Genomic DNA, 22,044 nt, shown 5'->3' on the forward strand with positions numbered 1-22,044 from the left:
TTAACAGTCCACACAGATGCATTTTGGTGTCTCCCCAATTTTTTACTTTATACTTCCATGAGTCATTCTGGCCTAAACTGGTGCATCATGTTCTCCCAATGGCACATTTTTCCAGGTTCTCTGCTCTGTGTCCTCCATGACATTTGGGCACGAAAGCAAATAAAGAGTCCTAGCACCTTGTGACTCACAGCCGTACCTATTCCTGCTCTGGGTAAAACTCCATCACACATCATTCTCCTAGGAAAGCTCTTCATACAATCCTCTCCTTATAATACGATTAATATATTCTGTTGGCTGGGCGCAGTGGCTGACCCCAGTAATCCCAGCACTTCGGGAGGCCGAGGCAGGTGGTTCACCTGAGGTCAGGAGTTGGAGACCAGCCTGGTCAATATGGGGAAATTCTGCCTTTACTAAAAATACAAAAAATCAGCCAGGCATGGTGGCAGGTCCCTGTAATCCCAACGACTTGGGAGGCTGAGGCAGAAGAATAGCTTGAACCTGGGGGGCGGAGGTTGCAGTGAGCCAAGACTGTGCCACTGCACTCCAGCCTGAGCAACAGAGTGAGACTCTGTCTCAAAAAAAGCAACATATATACATATATACTCACACACATATACACACACACTCATACATACTCATATATACACATATATACTCACATATACATATACATACTCATGTATATGAGAGTATATATATATATATCTTCTGTTGGTGCAGAAGCTACAATTGTAAAGTTTGTTGGATGTGATCTTCGTTAAAGATGTTCAGAAATACAGAATTCCCTGTACATATCAAAACCATGTAGCAAAAGCAGTTTTCATCAAGACTGGACTTTAAGGAAGTATTTCAACTTCTCTTTGAGATTTTTGTTTGGTATTACATAACTTACTCTAATGATTTTGCCCTTAGGAGCACTTAAAAGGAAAAGTAATAGCCAAACCTTGGGGAAGGGGGTGGTGGTGACAAAAGACAAAAGTGTCAGTTCTCATGAGCCACACAGCGATGACACGAACAAGTGGAAAACTTTATGAAGGAACAAAGGTCTTCTCCACCATTGGAAGTCAAAAGAAATGTCTTGGTTAGAATCAGAATCAGACAAACACTTGCTTTAGTTTTCAGTCCATTAAAAAGACAGCTCTCAAAATAAATATATAAGTAGATTTTTTAAAAAGACAGCTTTCTTCCCCTGCCTATTAAATTATTCTTCCGCATCTTTATTTACATTCTCCTTCACCAACCTAAAGGGCAAACAAATGGAGAAAATGCTTTTAGGGACCTGTCAGTTTCATTAAGAACATGAACCCTGAATTTAGACAATGACAGAAGGAAAGTGATAGGTTTGGCTGTGTCCCCACTCAAATCTCATCTTGAATTGTAGCTCCCATAATTCCCAGGTGTCATGGGAGGGACCTGGTGGGAGGTAATTGGATCATGGGGGGTGGGTCTTTCCCATGCTGTCCTCATGATAGTAAGTCTCACGAGATCTGATGGTTTTAAAAAGGGGAGTTGCGCTGCACACACTCTCTTGCCTGCTGCCATGTAGGATGTGCCTTTACTCTTCCTTCATCTTCGGCCATGATCATGAGGCCTCCCCAGCCATGTGGAACTGTGAGTCCATCAAACCTCTTTTTTTAATAAATTACCCAGTCTCAGTTACGTCTTTATTAGCAGTGTGAGAACAGACTAATACAGGAAGTGTTTATGTGAGCCCTTGTGTCACCTTGCCACGTTCCCAGGACTCAGCCAAGACCAAATTGGCACAACCTACTGACTGGGAATGTGGCATCAAAGCAGGCACCAAAGCAGCTGAGCAAAGGGCAGTGCCCACTCAGGCGCTGCTTGGCTGAACTTGACTCAATAACCAACAGCAACCCTTTCACGTGGCTCTTTTTCACCTTTATCTTCTCAGGTAGCTTAAGATCCTGTGGGTTATTCCAGTACACTGTCTTTATAAAAATACCTCCCGCAGGCTTCACTGACATAGAACTGAAGAAGAAAAGTCTGACACTGAAGTCCAGAGGGTCAGAAAAGTAAAAGTCTTGAGTCTTAAGGAATCCTTGAGGCAGTGGGAAAAACCAAAACCAGGAAGGAGAGGGACCAACTGCCCACCTCAGGCACCGTAAACACAGCTGTTCAGCAGGGAAATAAACTGCAATCTCCTCCCCACGGGCTGTGCCATGGAGCATCCGACAGGCCGCCTCGATTCCTAGTAATGCTTCCTCAGTCCTCTAGGTAAGAATGCTTGCCTTACAAGAACAAACATGTTTTAGATAAGCCAGCCAGTTCAGACGTGGGGCCATGTCTAATTCTCTGCCTTCGACACTGGCCACACTCGCCTGTTGTGTATGGCAGACATTCCTTTACCAGAAGACCAGAAGTTCATTAGAGGTTTGAGGCTTTAAATACAAAGACCTTCTGACAGCAAGACACCAAAACACCTGCTCTCCAACACGTAAATCAAACACTGGTCAAGATCAAAGCTATCAAGAGGGCACAATTCAAATCCTTTGATGTTTACATTTACTTCCTAACGTATCTATGGAAAAATACACTTCCATCCAACTTCTACTCCCCACTTTTCACCGATTAAAACTGAACTCCTCTTTAAAAACTTCTTCTTGAATACTTCCTTGATCATTTCAATCCATAGGGATCTCTCTCCTGAAGAAGCTGTTTTCTTGCTCCTTTAAAAAGACTGTACTGCATGATTTAATTCATCCACTGTGTGAATATCTTATCTTCCAAAATAGCAAACTGAGGACAACGCCCATGTTTCTGTGTCCCCTGTGCTACACCACGTCCAAAGCCTGCCTTGGGCCTCATTTCCATAATGAAGTGAAGTTGAATTAGTACTTGGAGCCCAGAAGAGATTGTTAATGGCCAGGGTGAGTTTTAATGGTCTCTAATGTCACTCCACTGTAGAAGGCAGTGAGGTGACTCCTTTATAGAGAATGCAATTTTTTTTTTTTGTTTTTGAGACAAGGTCTCACTCTGTGGCCCAGGCTGCAGTGCAGTGGCATGATCAGGGCTCACTGCAGTCTTGACCTCCTGGGTTCTAGCAATCTTTGCACCCTAGCCACGCGAGTAGCTGGGACTACAGGCACATGCCACCACGCCTGGCTAATTTTTCTGAATTTTAGTAGAGAAAAGGTCTCGCTATGTTTTCCAGGCTGGTCTCAAGACTCCTGGGCTCAAGCGATCCTTCTGCCTCAGCCTCCCAAAGTGCTGGAGTTACAAGCGTGAGCCACTGTGCCTGGCCTGCAATTTCTTTTGATTAAACAAAATCAGAGCAGATTATATTACACTGCCAAGAGATCCACTTGAGCCATTTTCTTCAGAAAGTTTTCCTACGTAAATAAATGTATGACATCCTGTGTCATCTCTTACAGTTTTTCAGTACTTCTAGACACTGATTAAGCTCAGCACTGTGTAAAATGAACAATCGGCTCTACGTGCTCTACTGGGTGATCGCACAGAAGCCAACAGCAAGACAGCAGGACAGCATATGAAGTCTACATCAGGGCTAAGAAGAGGATGACCTGGGACAACAGAGGAGGGGGCTTACCCCAGCTGTAGGGTACACTGAGGAATGTCCAAAAAGGAGTCCTTTCAAAGTCTACATCCAAGCTAAGACCTAAAGATAAGTTGGCTACAGAAGGCGTGGAGAGTAAGATTCCAGGCAGACAGACCTATCACCTGTGGGGGGCACACCCTCCCAGTGGGTGACACCCCTCTTTAATCTTCCTGAGTGGGGGTGCAATCTGGGACTTGCTTCTAGCCATAGACTGCAGCAAAGGTGATGGGATGTCACTTCCGTGAGAACATTACATCATACAACACTCCGTCCTAAGCTGGAGCATGGGGCTATCCTGCTGGCCTGAAAGAAGTGAGCTGCCATGTCGTGAGGGGGCCATGTGGCAAGGAATTTTGGGGGCTTCTAGGAGCTGCGAGTGGTTCCCAGTCAATGACTAGAAAGAAAACAGGGACTTCAGTCCTACAAAAACACAGGAAAATGAATTTTGCCAATGACCAAGTGAGCCTGGAAGACGCCCTGAGGTCCAGAAAGGAACAAAGCCACAAGATACAGGGACTGCAGGCCTGGGGGACCCTGATCAGAGGACCCAGCTCAGACCCTTAGATACTATGAGATGATCAATGTGTGTTGTTAAAGCCACGAAGTTTGCAGTAATGTATTGCAGAGCAATAGCTAGCTCATGTGATTATCTCTGCATGCCATCTCTACCCTATTTTGTATTTATATCTTAAATCCCCCACCAGTAAAACATTCCCCTAGAGCAGGGAGGTAGGTCCATCATGACTTTTCCTTGCTGAATGGCCAGGAGGTGATGCCTAAGTACTTGTCATCAATCTCACATTGGTCAAACCGCAAGACATACGTCTCTCTCTCCCCGCTTTCTCCCTCTTTCCTTTCCTCTTTTTATAAAGCAAACGAACTCCTAAATTAAAAATAGCATACTACGAGTGGAAGCTTTAAAATATTTCTGACATTGTACTGCTGTGTGTAAGGGCAGAAGGACTGGGAATGAGGATTCGTTCTTTGAGGACACACGTGTCCTCAGCTGCCTGCATTTCTGTGTCGAGTCACATTGCTGTCTCTCCCATGTGACAAGTCACTGGAGGTGGGTGGGGAATGAGAGTGGAAGCCCAACGAGGTTCTTGGCAGTTCCCTGATCCAGAAAGAAGTCATACAACAAATTTTATGACTAATTTTTTATGTTCAGGCCAGACCGCCCACTACTCTGCTCCTATCTGGAAAAGGGGATTAAGGAGCCTCTGCCCCAACAGCATCTTCAAAAGCAGATTTTCCTTTTCGCTTTCTGGACTGAGTTTTTGACAACTGAAAGGATTTCAGACGGGTTACTGATTTTTTGCTCCGTCACTGCTCTGGTTGCAGGGATAAAAGCCAATATTTGAATTACAGAAAGTTAGAAGGGTCTGGGGTATCGTTTCTTAGACACTGGGGGCTGCCTCATACTTCCAAAGCACTGCTACTTGTCTGCCAACATTTGTTGACTGCCTGAACAAATATACACACACACCAACAATTAGGATGAGACGTTTCAATGCGTTCTCTAAGGAAACAGAATCCCTGACAAGTCAAGGACTTCAAATAAAATAGTAACTGTTCGGGAGACAAAATGTTACGGTAGGCATGACAACAGGAGTATCCTCCTAATGTGAAAGAACAATTGTGTAGCAGTGTCACAGAACCCTAAATCCCGTGAGCATCGCCCCGAGATCTGTCGGGGATTCGGTGGGAGTTACTCTTTTCCCGCATCGTACCTTCGTCTTCCCCAGCTGCCACTCGCTGTTGGAGGCATCGTAGAGCTGCAGCAGGCTCGTGCACTTCCCTCGGACGTCCTCAGGCAGAGCCAGATTCCTCATCAGCACTTTATACCTGCAACGGAAAGACACACAGGGTCACCTTCTGCGATGGTTCCCTGTTTTCTCCAATCCCTTTGAAAAGAAAGAGAATCCAATCCAGCTCCCTCTTGCCTTTTGTAAAAGTCCTGAAAGGGTCTTCGGACCGCATACCCAGCTTTGCGGATTCTCACAGTCTCCAGCATCCCCGAGTACCGCAGCTGGTTCAGCACAACTGCCTGGTCAAACTGGTCTGGCATCTAAACCATGCAAAAAAAGATGGGATACCATTAGAAAAAATGGAATTAGATAAAGCAGACTTAATAAAGCTACCTCCATCATTGGTTTACCCCTGCTTCAAAACACATATAAGAGTCTTGAACCTACACAGAAATACAGACTAGCACAGGAACCCCAGTGGAACCAACACCTCGCTTTAACAACCATCAACCTCTGCCAATCCTGCCCCATCCACAAGCTACTTCCTCCCTCCCCTTATGTTTAAGAAAATCCCGGCCGGACACGGTGGCTCATGCCTGTAATCCCAGCACTTTGGGAGGCTGAGGTGGGCAAATCATGAGGTCAGGAGTTCGAGACCAGCCTGGCCAGTATGGTGAAACCCTGTCTCTACTAAAAATACAAAAATTAGCCAGGCGTGGTGGCGCACGCCCGTAGTCCCAGCTACCGGGAGGCTGAGGCAGGAGAATCACTTGAACCCAGGAGGCAGAGGTTGCAGTGAGCTGAGATGGTGCCACTGCACTACAGCCTGGCGACAGAGTTGTCTCAAAGAAAAAAAAAAAGAAAAGAAAAAAAGAAAAAAAAAAAGAAAAGAAAATCCCAAGCTTCACATCATCTCATTTGCAAAGATTCTACTATATGTCATGTGTTAATATAACACTATTATCGTATCTTTAAAGATATCAGTAATTCCTTTATATTAATATCCATGTTCACATTTCTGGCTGTATCACAAATATCATAAAGGTACCACCACTTTAAAATCTATTTTTTCCCCAAAGAATCTAAAGTGTCATACAAATGTCACTTCATTTTACTTTTTAAATTTGAATTCAAAGGCATTTTTTACCTAAGAACACAGTGACTCGGTGAGGGGCGGATACCCACACTGCGGCAGGTGGGGTGGGGGTGGGGGTGGGGGTGGAGAAGGGAGACGACCATGCTAGCCAGTGGAGAAGACACAGGAGTGAAAAAAGAGTTTGACTTTGCTCAAATTCTAGTCAAATACTTATTCACTGAGATCTCCATACTCTGATCACTAAATAAGTAAGCCCGAGAACATACAAATTAAAGACAGAGGAAATCAGACCAAGACTTAATGTTCTGAAATGTGTTCTTTTATTTGCTCAGCTGCCAAACAAACTGGCACTGGGGCCAGGACAATAGGTTTTCAGGGGAAAACAAAAAAGTGGGCCATTTAGGAACTCATGGGGACAGTGGTTTGGTTTTTTAGTCCACCCACCCACATTCCCTTTAATTAAGCTGCATGTTGTTATCCCACACAACTGTGAATACAATGACAAAAAAATAGTGCTATAGGACCTAACTGGTAAAAAACACAAGAATGCAAAGTGGCTTAACAAGAATGCAAAGTGGCTTAATTTGTGACCTTTAACAATGCAGTCATTAACACAAAATTAGACATAAAGCCATATTATTCCACAAGCTTTCAAAATTGGCAAAAAAAAAATAAATGTAAAGAATGCTTTGCAACTGTCCCTCACAGCTTTTGATGGAATAGCTGCCATCAGCCCTAGTGGGCTGACTTCTCTCACATTTAATTTCTTCTACAAACACTGTGGTCAAATTGTCTTTACTTAGCAGTATTCCAACCAAGTGCAGCCAGCAAATTAGGGCAAACGTCCAAAGAACTGTGGTTCTCTGTTTTTAGTCTTGATTAAATAATCCATAGAAAAGTAAGAAAAGCATAAAAATATGAAAACAAAATTACCCTTGGTGACTCTTACGCCATCTCTCTGGATTTAAAAATGCGGGCTCGGGGGTGGCTGACTGTTCTGAAGGCATTTGGTTACAACGCTTCTGTGAGATTTATTTGGGAATATAATCTAACCAGCACCAAAGACTAGTACAGAGCAAATATAAAAGGAACATCGAATCAAGTATCAGACTTACTCAACTTTGTTAAATTTATACTACCAGAGAAGCCTTCTAAATTTAATATTTAATCACTTGAGGCTCAAAAGACTTTCATCCAAAATATCTCTATCTCAGGCTTTCACTGTTCCCGACCCCCTCTTTTCTCCCAGTCTCTACTGAACAAAGTCCGTACAATTCCCCAGTCCGGCACTCGAGTTATTAAAACTGAAGATATTACACCAAAAGGGCCTCCCCATCCAAAAAGTTCACCCACACTCACCATCTTCCTGCCTCTCCGAGGGGCATTGCACCTTCAGTTTGGCTCTTGGGCCAAAATTCGTATGGAAAACAACGGCCACACTGACCTTTTCCCCACAGCTAAAGACACGGAACAATAATGAACACCATTCCTGCGCTTTAAAAAGTGCCCAGTCGCCATGACAACCCCTTCCATTCTCGGGCTAATTAGTGTGGTGTGGTTGTAGGATTTGACACAGCCCGGGGAGGGGAGGGAGGGAGCCAGGAGCTGTTGCGAGTTCCAGGCTCCCATTGAGAGTGACTCTGCCCCTTCCCAGTAACTTAACCAGGGGAGGGGCATCTATAGGCTGATTGTCGCCCTAGGCAACCCACCCTGCCATCACGAGGCGGGTAGACCTGGATTTCCACTGGTGGTTCTCTTTTCAGCTGCAATTTCCTTTTCTGGTGAATTCAATGTTCGAAGATGACACAGCTGGAGGCTGGACAAGGCACAACTTAAAGGCATTTCGCCTTTCAAAACTTCGCTATTACGCTGTCTCCACTGGTAACTAGTTTTCCAGAACCTGGGCTCACTCCCACAAAGACTGCCTGCAGTGTACCAACAGGGAAGTCTTGATGGCAACAAATAGGTTGGAGTTTGGAAGAAACAGCCTCTAACCCAGGGCAATTACAGTCACCTGATCCGTTTACTGAATATTTACTGAACACCTACTATGTGCAAGGTTTTGTAATTCATGATCGGGGAAGATTTTTTTTTAAAAAGGTGGAAGCCGTGTTTTGTTTCTAAGGACCCTGCAATTTAGGAGGGTGGACAGGTACATCAGTACTTATGTAGCGGAAAGCCTAATATCAGACTATAAAGATTAAAATTAAGTTCCTTGAGAATATAGGAGAGAGAAAAATACTGAGGGGGCATGGGAAGTGCACAGATTTGAACTAGAGCTTGGAATCTTAAAATGCTGGAGGGAAGGGGCATTCTCCACAGAAAAAAAAAAAAAAAAAAAATAGGAAGAAAAGCCAAGAGGAACCTGGCAGGTTCAGTCAACAGGATGGGATGGAACAGAGGGAGGCGGGAAGGACCTGGGTGGAAGATGGATGCATGGTTCTTGTATTCAAGATAAGGAGGAGTCACAAGGAGTCACTGGAGGCTCGCAGTAGAGACAAACAGGGTCAGACCTGTGCTGTGTAAGGATCCCCTTGGTGGCAGCAACAACACTAGGAGCAAGACTATCCCCAAACGGGCGGCGGCGGGTATATTCTGATACCACGCACGTTGTAAAAAGGTCATGCAGCCATTAAAAAAATAAGACCGGCCAGCCGTGGTGGCTCACACCTGTAATCCCAGTACTTTGGGAGGCCGAGATGGGCGGATCACAAGGTCAGGAGATCGAGACCATCCTGGCTAACATGGTGAAACCACATCTCTACTAAAAATACAAAAAAATTAGCCGGGTATGGTGGCGGGCGCCTGTAGTCCCAGCTACTCAGGAGGCTGAGGCAGGAGAATGGCGTGAACCCGGGAGGCGGAGCTTGCAGTGAGCCGAGATCACACCACTGCACTCCAGCCTGGGCGACAGAGCGAGACTCCGTCTCAAAAAAAAAAAAAAGACCAAACGCAGGAGATTGAGACCATCCTGGCTAACACGGTGACACTCCATCTCTACTAAAACTACAAAAACAAAATTAGCTGGGCATGGTTGGTGGGCGCCTGTAGTCCCAGCTACTCAGGAGGCTGAGGCGGGAGAATGGTGTGAACCCAGGAGGCGGAGCTTGCAGTGAGCCGAGATCACACCACTGCACTCCAGCCTGGGCGACAGAGCGAGACTCCGTCTCAAAAGAAAAAAAATTGTAGTGGGGAGTGGCGATGGTTACTGGGTACAAAAAATAGAAAGAATGAATATTTAGTATCTGATGGCACAACAGGGTGACTACAGCCAATAATAATTTAATTGTATATTTCAAAATAACTAAAAGTATAGCTGGATTGTTTGTAACACAAAGGATAAATGCTTGAGAGGGTAGATACCCCATTTACCCTGATGTGATTACTATGCATCATATGCCTGTATCAAAATACCTCATACACCCCACCCCATCAGTACACGACAAAAATTTAAAAAAATTTTTAAAAGAACAAAATAGGGCAATTGGACAAAAAAAAAGATCAAATTCAAGACATACCTACTGAATCTAGGGCCATTCATAAGGTATTATTGAGTGAAAAAACAAGCTAGAAAGAATCTTTCTTAAAAAAAAAAATAAAGACCACTCCTCTCCAAAAATCCCTGCTCTAGCTATATATATGCATCTAAATGTAGTCATGTACCGCATAATGATGTTTCAGTCAACAACAGACTACAGATACGGCAATGGTGCCATAAGACTGAAATGCTGTATTTATTTATTTATTTATTTTTTGAGACAGGGTCTCACTCTGTCACCCAGCCTGGAGTTCAGTGGTACGATCTCAGCTCACTGCAACCTCCGCCTCCCGGGTCCAAGCAATTCTCATGCTTCAGCCTCCCAAGTGGCTCAGCTTAAAGGTGTCCACCACCACACCTGGCAAGTTTCGGTATTTTTCATAAAGATGGGGTTTCACCATGTTGGCCAGGTTAGTCTCGAACTTCTGACCTCAGGAGATCTGCCCACCTCAGCCTCCCAAAGTGCTGGGATTACAGGCGTGAGCCACCACACCCAGACTGTAACACCGTATTTTTATTGTGCCTTTTCTATGTGTAGGTATGTTTAGATACAGATACTTAACGCTGTGGTACAGCTGCCCATAGTCTTGTACAGTAACATGCTGTACACGATTGCAGCCTAGAAACAATGGGCCACACCATATTGCTAGGAGTGTCGTAGGCTACCCCATCTAGGTTTGTGGGAGTGCACTCTATGATGTTTGCACAATGACGAAGAGAAATAGACACAAGCTAGGTTGTTACTGAGTGGCGGTTGCAGGTAGGAGGGATCCAGCTCAGAAAAAACGGGAAAGAAAAAAGACTGCACTAAAAGAAGGAAACAGTCACATTCGTCATGGGAAATTTTCTATAGGATTTTATCTTTGAAGAAATTTTAAAGTAACATTTTTTTTTTGAGACAGAGTCTCGCTCTGTCGCCCAGGCTGGAGTGCAGTGGCGAGATCTCTGATCACTGCAAGCTCCGCCTCCCGGGTTCACGCCATTCTCCTGCCTCAGCCTCCCGAGTAGCTGGGACTACAGGCGCCCGCCACCACGCCCAGCTTATTTTCTTTTTGTATTTTTAGTAGAGACGGGGTTTCACTGTGTTAGCCAGGATGGTCTCAATCTCCTAACCTTGTGATCCACCTGCCTCGGCCTCCCAAAGTGCTAGGATTACAGGCGTGAGCCACCACGCCCGGCCTCAAAATAGCATTTTTTACAGAAACAAGCAGATAGAGGGTTGTGGAGGTCCTGCATGGAACAGGGTGAAATAGGAAAGGCTGAGTAGATGCTGCATGCGGGGTAGGGGGACGACTTTTAAGTGGAAACAGCCTGCCCAATGTCCAGGAGCCAATGAATGGAGAAAACAGATTTGGCATATATCATTATCGTGTATATAAAATGCACATATCAATGCAACATTAACCTGCCATACAAGGGAATGAAGTCTTGACACATACAACAAGATGGATGAGCCTTGACGACATTATGCTAAGGGAAAAACCAGTCACAGTTACAAAACACACACATTACATGATTCCATTCATACAGACGATGTCTGAAACAGGGAAACCTATACAAACAGGAAGTTGATTCTGGTAGTTGCATGGGGACAGGGACACAGGAAACTGGGTAACTAAAAGGCAAGGTTTTTTTTGTTTGGTTTGGTTTTTGGTTTTTTCTGAGACGGAGTTTCGCTCTTGTTGCCCAGGCTGGAATGCAACGGTGCAATCTCGGCTCACGACAACCTCTGCCTTCTGGTTTCAAGCCATTCTCCTGCCTCACCCTCCTGAGTAGCTGGGATTACAGGCATGTGTCACCACACCTGGCTAATTTTGTATTTTTAGTAGAGATGAGGTTTCTCCATGTTAGTCAGGCTGGTCTCGAACTCCCAACCTCAAGTAATCCGCCTGCCTCCACCTCCCAAAGTGCTGGGATTACAGGCATGAGCCACCGCACCCAGCCTGGGGGTTTCTTTTTGAGGTGATGAGAATGTTCTAAAATTGACTCTGGTGATGGCTGCACATAGCTGTAAAAAATTTTAAAACTTACGGAATTGCACATTTTAAACAAGGCAATTACATGACATAAGAACCGTATCTCAAAAAAGCTGTTAAAAATTTTTGTTAAGTACATTAAGGCCAGGCGTGGTGGCTCATGCTTGTAATCCCAGTACTTTGGGAGGCCGAGGTAGGTGGATCGCCTGAGGTCAGCAGTTCAAGACCAGCCTGACCAATATGGTGAAACCCTGTCTCTACGAAAAATACAAAAATCAGCCGAGCGTGGTGGCGTGCGCCTGTAGTCCCAGCTACTTGGGAGGCTGAGGCAGGAGAACTGCTTGAACCCAGGAGGCGGAGGTTACAGTGAGCCGAGATCGTGCCACTGCAACCCAGCCTGGGCAACAGAGCGACGCTCCATCTCGAAAAAAAAAAGTACATTAAGTACCAGTGTAACACTGAGGCATTTAAAATGGACAAGAAATGGATGGAAGAGAAAGTCTGCATTCTGGAGACAGGATGAAATCTATGTAGTTTTAATGTATACTTTGGATAATTTAATCCTACCAAGAATAATCAGAAATACTTATTTCCATACAATCTGAAAAATACGATTTCAGAATGTCTACATGATTAATAATGATTAATAACGGGGCACGCTAAACCCTCTACAAAAATCAATTACAGGCAAACCTTACCTCCTGCAGCTTAAAATTTAGATAAAGGACAACAGAGGTGCTGACAAACAGGGACACCAAGAACAGGGAGGGTGCTTCCTAATGAAGACAGACATGCATTTATTTATGCATCAACGAATCCAATTGCGCTGAACATTACCGAGCCTTCCATAATTTCATGAACAGTGCATGACAATAAGAAGTATGACAGCGGATTTGGAAACAGCCATTTGCCGATGGTAAGGGGACATTCAATCTGTGCTTATTTAATGAAAGAAAATACAGTGAGTTTATTACCCGTGGACCGTTAAAGTTCTAATGTTTTTCAGCATTTGAGAATCTCACAAAAACCAACCAAGGCATCCTGAGAAGAGCCCAGGAAGGGGTGGCTGGGGGTGGTAGGAATCCAGTGTGTCACACAGGGGCCATGGGTTTTTCCAGAGCCAGACAGGATTTTAGGGAAAAGCCATTTTGTAGATGAGGAGACTGGAAATAAGGAAGGCAAAATGACTTGTTCAAACCGGTTATTTTTTTTGAGATGAAGTCTCACTCTTGTCACCCAGGCTGGAGTGCAGTGGTGCGATCTTGGCCCACTGTAACTTCTGCCTCTCAGGGTCAAGCAATTCTCCTGCCTGAGTCTCCCAAGTGGGTAGCTGGGATTACAGGCGTGTGTCACCACACCTGGCTAATTTTGTATTTTCAGCAGAGATGGGGTTTTCCTATGTTGGCCAGACTGGTCTTGAACTCCTGACCTCAGGTGATCCACGCACCTCGGCCTCCCAAAGTGCCGGGATTACAGGCTTGAGCCACCCTACGCGGCCTCAAACTGGTTTTAACATTTGCTTAAACCAAGAAGTTAAAAAGTCTCAAAGAGCTTTGTGTTCCTGAAAACTAGCAGGTAAATCAAACTTGTATGCATCAAACCTACTGGCACATTATAAAACTGGGATATATTTCCATGGGATATAATTCTGAAAGGAATGAAAACTTCTTTAGGGAAAAGATTAAGTGGAACCTAGGCAGAGAATGTGGTCTATACGGTATCATTCCCAGCAGCAATCAGTCTTCTGGAAACACAGACATTCTCTGGAGATTTAAGCACAAGGAACATTCTTAGAGATCAACTTGTCAGGCACTGACTTGGTCTAATACAGGTGACTTCAAGATCACAATTTTAAGGGCCACGACCACATTGATAAGAAATCAGTTTGCTACATTGTGAGTTCAGCCAAACATGTGCATATGGAAGCAACTAGTGAATAAAGAAGGGCTTTTAGAAAATCAAATTGCAAACTGAGCAAATCCACCTCTGGTTACTCCCATAAACACAGACAACAGCTGACCATATCCTTACTTCACGTATCAACCTCTGATGGCTGACAAATAATTCAACTGTTCATTGACCCACGGGGGATTTAACTCCATTTGCATCTCTTAACCCCTCCTTGGATGCCTGCTAAGGGCAGGCGTCTGAGCACGAGATGACACACCACAGTGGACAAGGGACACACTGGGAACATGTGGCACTGTATCCCGAGGATCATGCCCTGCATTTGACAACGTGTTTAATAACGACTGCTTCTGCTTTAATAACAAATATCAAATACAATGTGACAACTCGTTGGGTGCTTCTGAACATGTTATAATTTATTTCTAGAGTGGATCCTTTCCTATCTGTTTTTGGAGAGAATGTATTCAAAGTCTAAAACTTTCATGTGATCATAATGTCTTGGAGATTATGTAAATGTAAATGATTATTTCAATCAACTAAAAATGTTTATTACGGCCAGGCACGGTGGCTCATGCCTATAATCCCAGCACTTTGGGAGAACGAGGTAGGTGGATCACCAGAGGCCAGGAGTTCAAGACCAGCCTGACCAGCCCGGAGAAACCCCATCTCCACTAAAAATATAAAAATTAGCTGGGCGTGGCGGTGCATGCCTGTCACCCCAGGTACTCGGGAAGCTGAGGCAGAAGAATCACCTGAACCCAGGAGGCAGAGGTTGCAGTGGGCCAAGATCGCACCATTGCACTCCAGCCTGGGCAACAGGAGCGAAACTCTGTCTCTAAATAAATAAATAAATAAATAAATAAATAAATAAATAAATGTGTATGTATGTATTAGAAGCCTCCCATAGACTAAGCACTCACACAAACAACTAATGGTATGGGATGTCCGGGAGCAAACCCAGTCCCTGCTCTGCCCTGACAAATGCAGGCCCTCTCCAGATCAGATCTGCTTAGGATGCAAAATGGTAGAGAGGCCGAGATCTGGCAACACAGGAGATCCTCAGAGACCTGACGAGCAGCCCCAGAAAGCCAAACAAAGGAGCTGAGCATCACACCAACAATACGTCAATTGCCTTTACTGCCTTAACTTGGGAGCTTATTTAAAAAAATTTTTTTGAAGACTTTATGTCTTGTAAAACCTAAAAAACCTCCACATTGCTAGACTATTTCTCAAAGTGAGTGGTACTGCTTTCAAAATTTAGAGTTCTACTTTTCCATATTATATTATATTATATTATATTATATTATATTATATTATATTAGTTTTTGAGACGGAGTCTTGCTGTGTCGCCCAGGCTGGAATGCACTGGCGCAATCTTGGCTCACTGTGACTTCCGCCTCCCAGGTTCAAGTGATTCTCTTGCCTCAGCCTCCCAAGGAGGTGGGAATACAGGCGCCTGCCACCACGCCCGGCTAATTTTTTGTATTTTTAGTAGAGACGGGGTTTCACCATGTTAGCCAGGATGGTCTCCATCTCCTGATCTCGTGATCCGCCCGTCTCTGCCTCCCAAATTGCTGGGATTACAGGTGTGATCCACCGCGCCCAGCCTCCACATTGTATTTTTTAATGGCACCTGACCTACTTTAAATGAAATACTTTAAACTTCACATACATATTGGGTCTGCAACTGAGGGACTCAGTGCACAGTTCATATTATGGAGGATTAGTCTGCCACTATCTTAAGAAACATAAAATATGTTAATTATGTAACAAGAAAAGCCATTACATGATTCTTTAGATAAGTGAATACTGTATGTGTGGGCAAGAGGCACTGCTGCAGAGAGGATTTAAAATATTAGGTATATTTGTATTTGCATTTCCATATGGGATATACCTCTACCCCATTTAACTTTAAACACAAACAACTTTATCTTCTGATAACCCCTCTTCAACTTTAAGAAGTTAAAGAATTACCCAAAGACAATTATGCTACATAACAAAGTATCATTCCCAGTCCTGCAACTACTAAGAAAGCCTCACCACAAGACTCCCATCCCCTCCTCTTGCTGATTCACAAAGAACTCTGCAAGGAATCTCAGTCTATTTGCTTTCTTTGCTACAATAAACTCTCAAAGAGTGGTGAATAAATATTCTCAGATAAGAAGTTTATCATGCTTTGAACAATGTTCAAAAGCATCGTTACTAAAGCAGCAATATAACTTTCCTGACCTTGCACAGAAGGTAAATAAAAGTGAATTCAACTGGAGACAAAAGTCCTCTGTACTTACATCAGTCATTTCACTCCGGGCCTGTTAAACACTTTACACAGTGGTTGCTACTTGCTAATTTTCACATTTTGAGAAAAGAGGCAGAAACTAATTTCCCCTAGAGAAGAGGCAAACCCACCAGGTGAGGAACAGGAACGTAATAAGCAGGGCCTGACTGGTGAGCGAGCTGAGTCAGTCCTGGAGTCAGACTGTAGGGCCTGCACATTTCTCACTCACCAAGTACAACCTTCAACCCACATATCCGCTGAGACTAAGTACAGCTGTCACCCTGAGCAAGGACACTCACATTCTGTTACAGCTGCAGGCGCTTACCTCGGACCCACACAAACCTCAACTACCTCATGGGAAAGGAAACACTGGAACAGAAATAACATGCACACATACATGTCAATCTTTCCAAGGCACAGCTCTGACTGTATCACAGCCCTGTTCACACACAGCCAGCATATGCCACTTTAAGACAAAGGCCTTCCATTTCCCATTCGAGGTCCTCACGGTGTGGCTCCAATTTACCTTCCCAGTCAATACACCCCTACACAAATCCTACCGTTTAGTCCGACTATGGATCATTCTAGTTGTTTCTTGACTAAAATGCTCACTTCCTGTCTTCACCTCAGCTGAAACTGGCCTCTCCACTTGAAATGTACCATCTGTTGAGCCTGATGGATCTTTTAGGTGTCTCTCGAATGCTCCCTCCTCCATAAAACTGTTCTGATGCATCCCACAGGTGCCATCCATGATGTTCCTCACCCCTGGGTTCCCAGCACACGATGTGCTTGCATGAGGATGTGACCCCTGGTCACGCTCTTTTCCAGGGTAAGCATGTCCACGTGAACTCCCCATTAAATTATACATTATCTCAGGGGACAGCCTGAATTCTATGAATGTCTCAGTTTACTACATTGCCTGGCGTGGGACCCTACGTTATCAGATACGCTCTCACTTATGCTGGTGTATTTGCATGAACAAAATTGTGGTTCTGTTTACAGCTGTTTCTAATATATTTGTTTAACTAACATTAAATAGGTTTTGCCTCTCTTGCAGATTTTTGAGAAATGAGAATGATTTTTGCTTTTTAAAAAGTACGTCGACCTACACAACTATAATTAACTGATTTTTGAGAAACGTGCAAAGGCAATTACAGAAAGGACAGTCTTTCTAACAAATGGTGCTAAAATAATTGGACATCAATATGCAAAGATATAATCTAGATGCGGACATTACAACCTTCACAAGAATTAAGTAAATCATAGACCTATGTATGCAATGTAAATCACAAAACTACGAAACTCCTAGACGATAACATAGGAAATAATCTAGGTGGCTTTGGGGATAACTTTGATACAACGACAAAAGCATGTTCCATGGAGGAAAAATGGAAATGTAGGATTTCATTAAAATTAAAAACTTTTCTTCTGAGAAAGATGCTGTGAAGGCAACGAAAGACAAGTAACAGACTGAAAAATTTTGGAAAATACACACTAAGAAAGACTGTATCAAAAATTTACAAAGAACACTTAAAACTAAACAATATGAAAATCCAATTTTTAAAATAAGCGAAAGATCTGAAGAGACACTTCACCAAAGAAGATAGGCTAATAAGCATATGAAAAGGTATCACCTGTCACTGGGGAATTAAAAATTAAAACAATAATGAAGTACCACTACATACTTATTAGAATGCTTAAAATCCAGAAAACTGACAATATCAAATGCTGGCAAAAATGTGGAGCAACAAGAACTCTCACCCAGAACTGGCAGGAATGCAAAATGGTACGGTCAATTTGGAAGACAGTTTCTTAAAAGCTGAACACAGTCTGAACACACGATTCAGCAACTGCCCTCTCATGTATTTTCCCATTTAGGCAAAAACTTATGTCCACACAAAAATCTGCACAGAAATGTTTATAGCATCTTTGTTCCTAACTGCCAAAAACTGGAAGCAATCAAGACATCCTTCAACAGGTGAACGGACAAAGAAACTATGGTATATCCATACAATGTAATATGATTCAAAAGCTATCAAGCCACAAAAAGACGAGGAGGAACCTCAAGTGCATACATAGTGCTAGGTGAAAGATGTCAGTCTGAAATGGCTATATACTATTTGACTCCAATTATATGACATCCAGAAAGAGACACAACTTCAGAGACAGTAGAACAATCAGTGGTTGCCAGGGATCGGGGGAAGGATGAAGAACTAAAGCACAGAGGAATTTTAGGGAAGTGACACTATTCTGGGTGATCCTGTAATGGTGGATACATGGCATCATGCATTTGTCAAAACTCACAGGAATAAACCTTTGGGGAAACCAAGAAATAATGTAGATTGTCACAAGAGAATCTAAATGACTCGACCTTACTAAACAGGGTGGGGGAAAAGATGCTGACTTAAATAACTCTGGAAACATATAGAGTCTGTAAGACTAAAAGCAAAAAGAACTGCATTTAAGCACTGTACTATAGTTGATAAAGTTGTTTACCCCAGGGGTATGGGGTCACAACTCTGATACCACTGTACATGTACACTGGAATTAAACAAATAAATTAATGGCAGATGATGGGAGCCAGGTGTCTTACTGTTGGGAGTGAGAATTTTGCAAGAAAACCTAAGTGAAACCAATTCTGTCCAACTGGATTTGATTTACTGTCATGAAAACAGCACAGAAAATCTCAGGGTCCTGACACTGGTTCAAATGACTCTAAAGGAAGCCAGCATAAGGTCCAAGTAGTTCTCACAATGTGTTTCTAGAGAACATGCCCAAAACGCAGCTTGAAACCCAGTTATTTTTTTTAATGACTCACATGACACGACTGGAATGTGTTTTTATGGGGGTTCCACTGCAAGACGTAACGAAGTAACTCTTCAGTATAGTGTTTAATGAGAAGGGATACAAAAGAAATTGGGAGGTTACAGCCATCTCTTTTTCCCCACTAACTAATCTGTTGTTGTTAAATGAAAACACAATACATGCAAAGGATCTGGGTGTATATGTGCATATATAATACATATACATACATACATATACCAAAAAGTATCTGCATAAAAACCTCACAGCTCTCCTGGGGAAAACCACTTGTACTAGTTTCCTGTGCCTCCTTCAGGCACAGTCGATGCATGTATAAACACAGTATGCATGTGTGTGTATATGCACGCTCACATGTGTGTGCAGATAAATACATACATTGCTTTTTTAAAACCGCAAATGAAAGTGTTCCACATTTTGCTTTTCTTACCTATCAGAAACTTAGAGACAGTTAACCTGTCAGGATATACAGTTCTTTCACCTTCTTTTTTTCGTTTTTTTTTTGGAGACAGAGTCTCCCTCTGTCGCCCAGGCTGGAGTGCAGCGGCATGATCTTGGCACACTGCAACCTGTCTCCCAGGTTCAAGCGATTCTCCTGCCTTAGTGTCCTGAGTAGCTGGGATTACAGACGTGCACCACCATACCCAGCTAATTTTGCTAATTTTTGTGTTTCTAGTACAGACGGGGTTTCACCATATTGGCCAGGCTGGTCTCGAACTCCTGACCTTGTGATCTGCCCACCTCGCCCTCCCAAAATGCTGGGATTATAGGGGCAAGCCACAGTGCCCAGCCAAAATGCTACATCTTAAATTGAAAATCAAGTAATAAAAATAGCAACTACCCAGTCCTTGAACAGGGGCTATGTTTCTACCATTGAACTGAGCACTTTACATGTGCCACTTAATCTTTACAGCTACTCTATGAATTAAATCAGTCCATGATGATAAAATTAAATGTGATATAAATTTTTAAAACAGCAATCGTATGGGAAATGCTGTCAGCTAATATTTCCATAACACTCTACAATTTCCAAAGTACTTTACCTACAATTTGCTCTATCACCCTGTGAGGTGGGTAGGGCAGCCATTAGCATTTTCATTAAATAGGGTCAAAGAATGTCGTGTGACCTGAGTCATATTATACGGCAATTACCAGGCCAGAGGAGCAACAAGCACGCATTTTTGTGTGTGTGTGAGACAGAGTCTCACTCTGTCACCCATGCTGGAGCACAGTGGTGTGATCTCGGCTCACTGCAACCTCCGCTTCCTGGGTTCAAGCGAATCTCCTGCCTCAGCCTCCCGAGTAGCTAGGATTATAAGCGCATGCTGCCACACCAGACTAATTTTTGTATTTTCAGTAGAGACGGACGACCTTGTTGGCCAGGCTGGTCTCAAACTCCTGACCTCAGGTGATCTGCCCGCCTCGGCCTCCCAAAGTGCTGGGATTACAGGTGTAAGCCACCATGCCCAGCCCACTCAAGTATGTTAACATTAAATCTTTGCAGATCATGCCAGATCTCCCCTAGAGTGTAGGAGTACATCCATTAACTGACAAGTTCACATCCAAAGTGACACCATATGAGTGGCCACTATGGTCATCTGTGGACAATAACAAGTCAGCGTGGTTCCATTCTGGCACACAGGTTGGTCTGTATGTATGGATCTCTGTGGTGGTGGTGGTGGTGGTGGTGATGGTGGTGATAGTAGTACTAACACCACTAGTAGTAACAGTACAAGTAGTACTTCCAGCAGCAACATTAGTGACAGAGGAATAACAAAATAACGAAAGCTAACATGTACCAAGGGCTTACTGTGTTATCTTTCATTTAATTTTAGCAACTCTATGAGGTAGACATTACTGTCATCCCCATTCTACAGATGCATACCCTGAAGTGCAGGGTGGTTAATTAACTGTCTGGGGTCACAAGGCTCATGCTTAACTAACACAGCCGAGCTTCAAATCCAGGCATTGTGACAGCCAAGCCAGCACTAAGCACCACTAGCTATGTTGCTCTTCCTGAAAGGTGCAAATTCAGGAACGGGGGAGTTCCTGCAGTTCCAACGTATTCATTACTTAACAATGGAGTATACTTCCTGGTACATATTTCCTGAATATTTCTGAATGAATTTCATCACAATAGCTATCTTGGTAGCAGCCCAAAATAGAAATCAGCTTCTGAGCATTAAAACCCACACGAGATGATACATTTAATTAGAGTGAGGGCTTGTAAACCGCAGCCTGCCAGCCATATCCGGCCTGCCACCTGTTTTTGTAAATAAAGTTTTATTGGAACACAGCCAGACATTGTCTGTGACCACTTCCACAATACAATAGCAAAGCCTAAAATACTTACTATCTTGCCAGTTACAGAAAAAGTTTACCGATCTCTGAGTTAGAGAATAAAAGCCAAACAGGGTGCTCAACTGGTGCAAACTGAGTTGTGCTCTAGAGATAATTACACACCAGATTTCAAAAACCTAGTATGAAAAAAATAATGCAAAGTATCTCATTAATCATTCTGAAATTTATTACAGGTTGAAACGATAACATTTTGGATATAGTAAAAAAAAAAAAAAAAAAGCTAAAACTGCTTTCCCAAAAAAACAATTTTTTTTTACGCTTTTAAATGTGGCTACTGGAAAACCTAAATTAGACATGGGGCTCACATTCTATTCCTATTGAACAGTGTTACTCTAAAAAATGAGGGCTTCTGGTTTATAAGGACTTGGAGTGAAACAACAACAAGGCTTAAAATTCTAATTTGATTAGAATTTTGTCAGCATGTTTTGTATAAATAAACTGTCAGACTATTTTGATATAAGGCTTGTATGTTTAGAGGCTAACACATATTCCTTTTCATAACATTACCCATTTTTCAAAGATAAAAAACAATGCTCATGCAAATACTGTGAAATAAAGGCCCCAAGAATAGTTCTCACGAGGCTAATGACTCTGAACAAATAAATCAGACACGAAGAATTTCCATTAACGTCAAATAAAGTATGAAATAATCTTTCAGGATCAAGACAATGATTCTCAAAAAACATATAATTAACTACTTTTCCTAATAGATTTATATTTAGTTTTCAAAGATCCCCCAAAAGAT

General features: G+C 43.1%; 1 protein-coding gene across 5 annotated transcripts in view; it reads right to left on the reverse strand.

Annotated features, from left to right (window-relative positions):
- MYO10 (myosin X) overlaps nucleotides 1-22,044 on the reverse strand; it is a 274,739-nt gene that overhangs the window by 39,565 nt on the left and 213,130 nt on the right. For all 5 annotated transcript variants that reach the window (XM_078004632.1, XM_002804314.4, XM_078004633.1 and 2 more), the window contains 2 exons: nucleotides 5,521-5,645; nucleotides 5,308-5,422 (listed from right to left, as the gene is read on the reverse strand). In XM_078004632.1, the coding sequence (XP_077860758.1) occupies nucleotides 5,308-5,422; nucleotides 5,521-5,645 (240 nt within the window). The remainder of the gene's footprint in view (nucleotides 1-5,307; nucleotides 5,423-5,520; nucleotides 5,646-22,044) is intronic.

The sequence above is a fragment of the Macaca mulatta genome, chromosome 6 (assembly GCF_049350105.2).
Source record: "Macaca mulatta isolate MMU2019108-1 chromosome 6, T2T-MMU8v2.0, whole genome shotgun sequence".
Taxonomy (NCBI): domain Eukaryota; kingdom Metazoa; phylum Chordata; class Mammalia; order Primates; family Cercopithecidae; genus Macaca; species Macaca mulatta.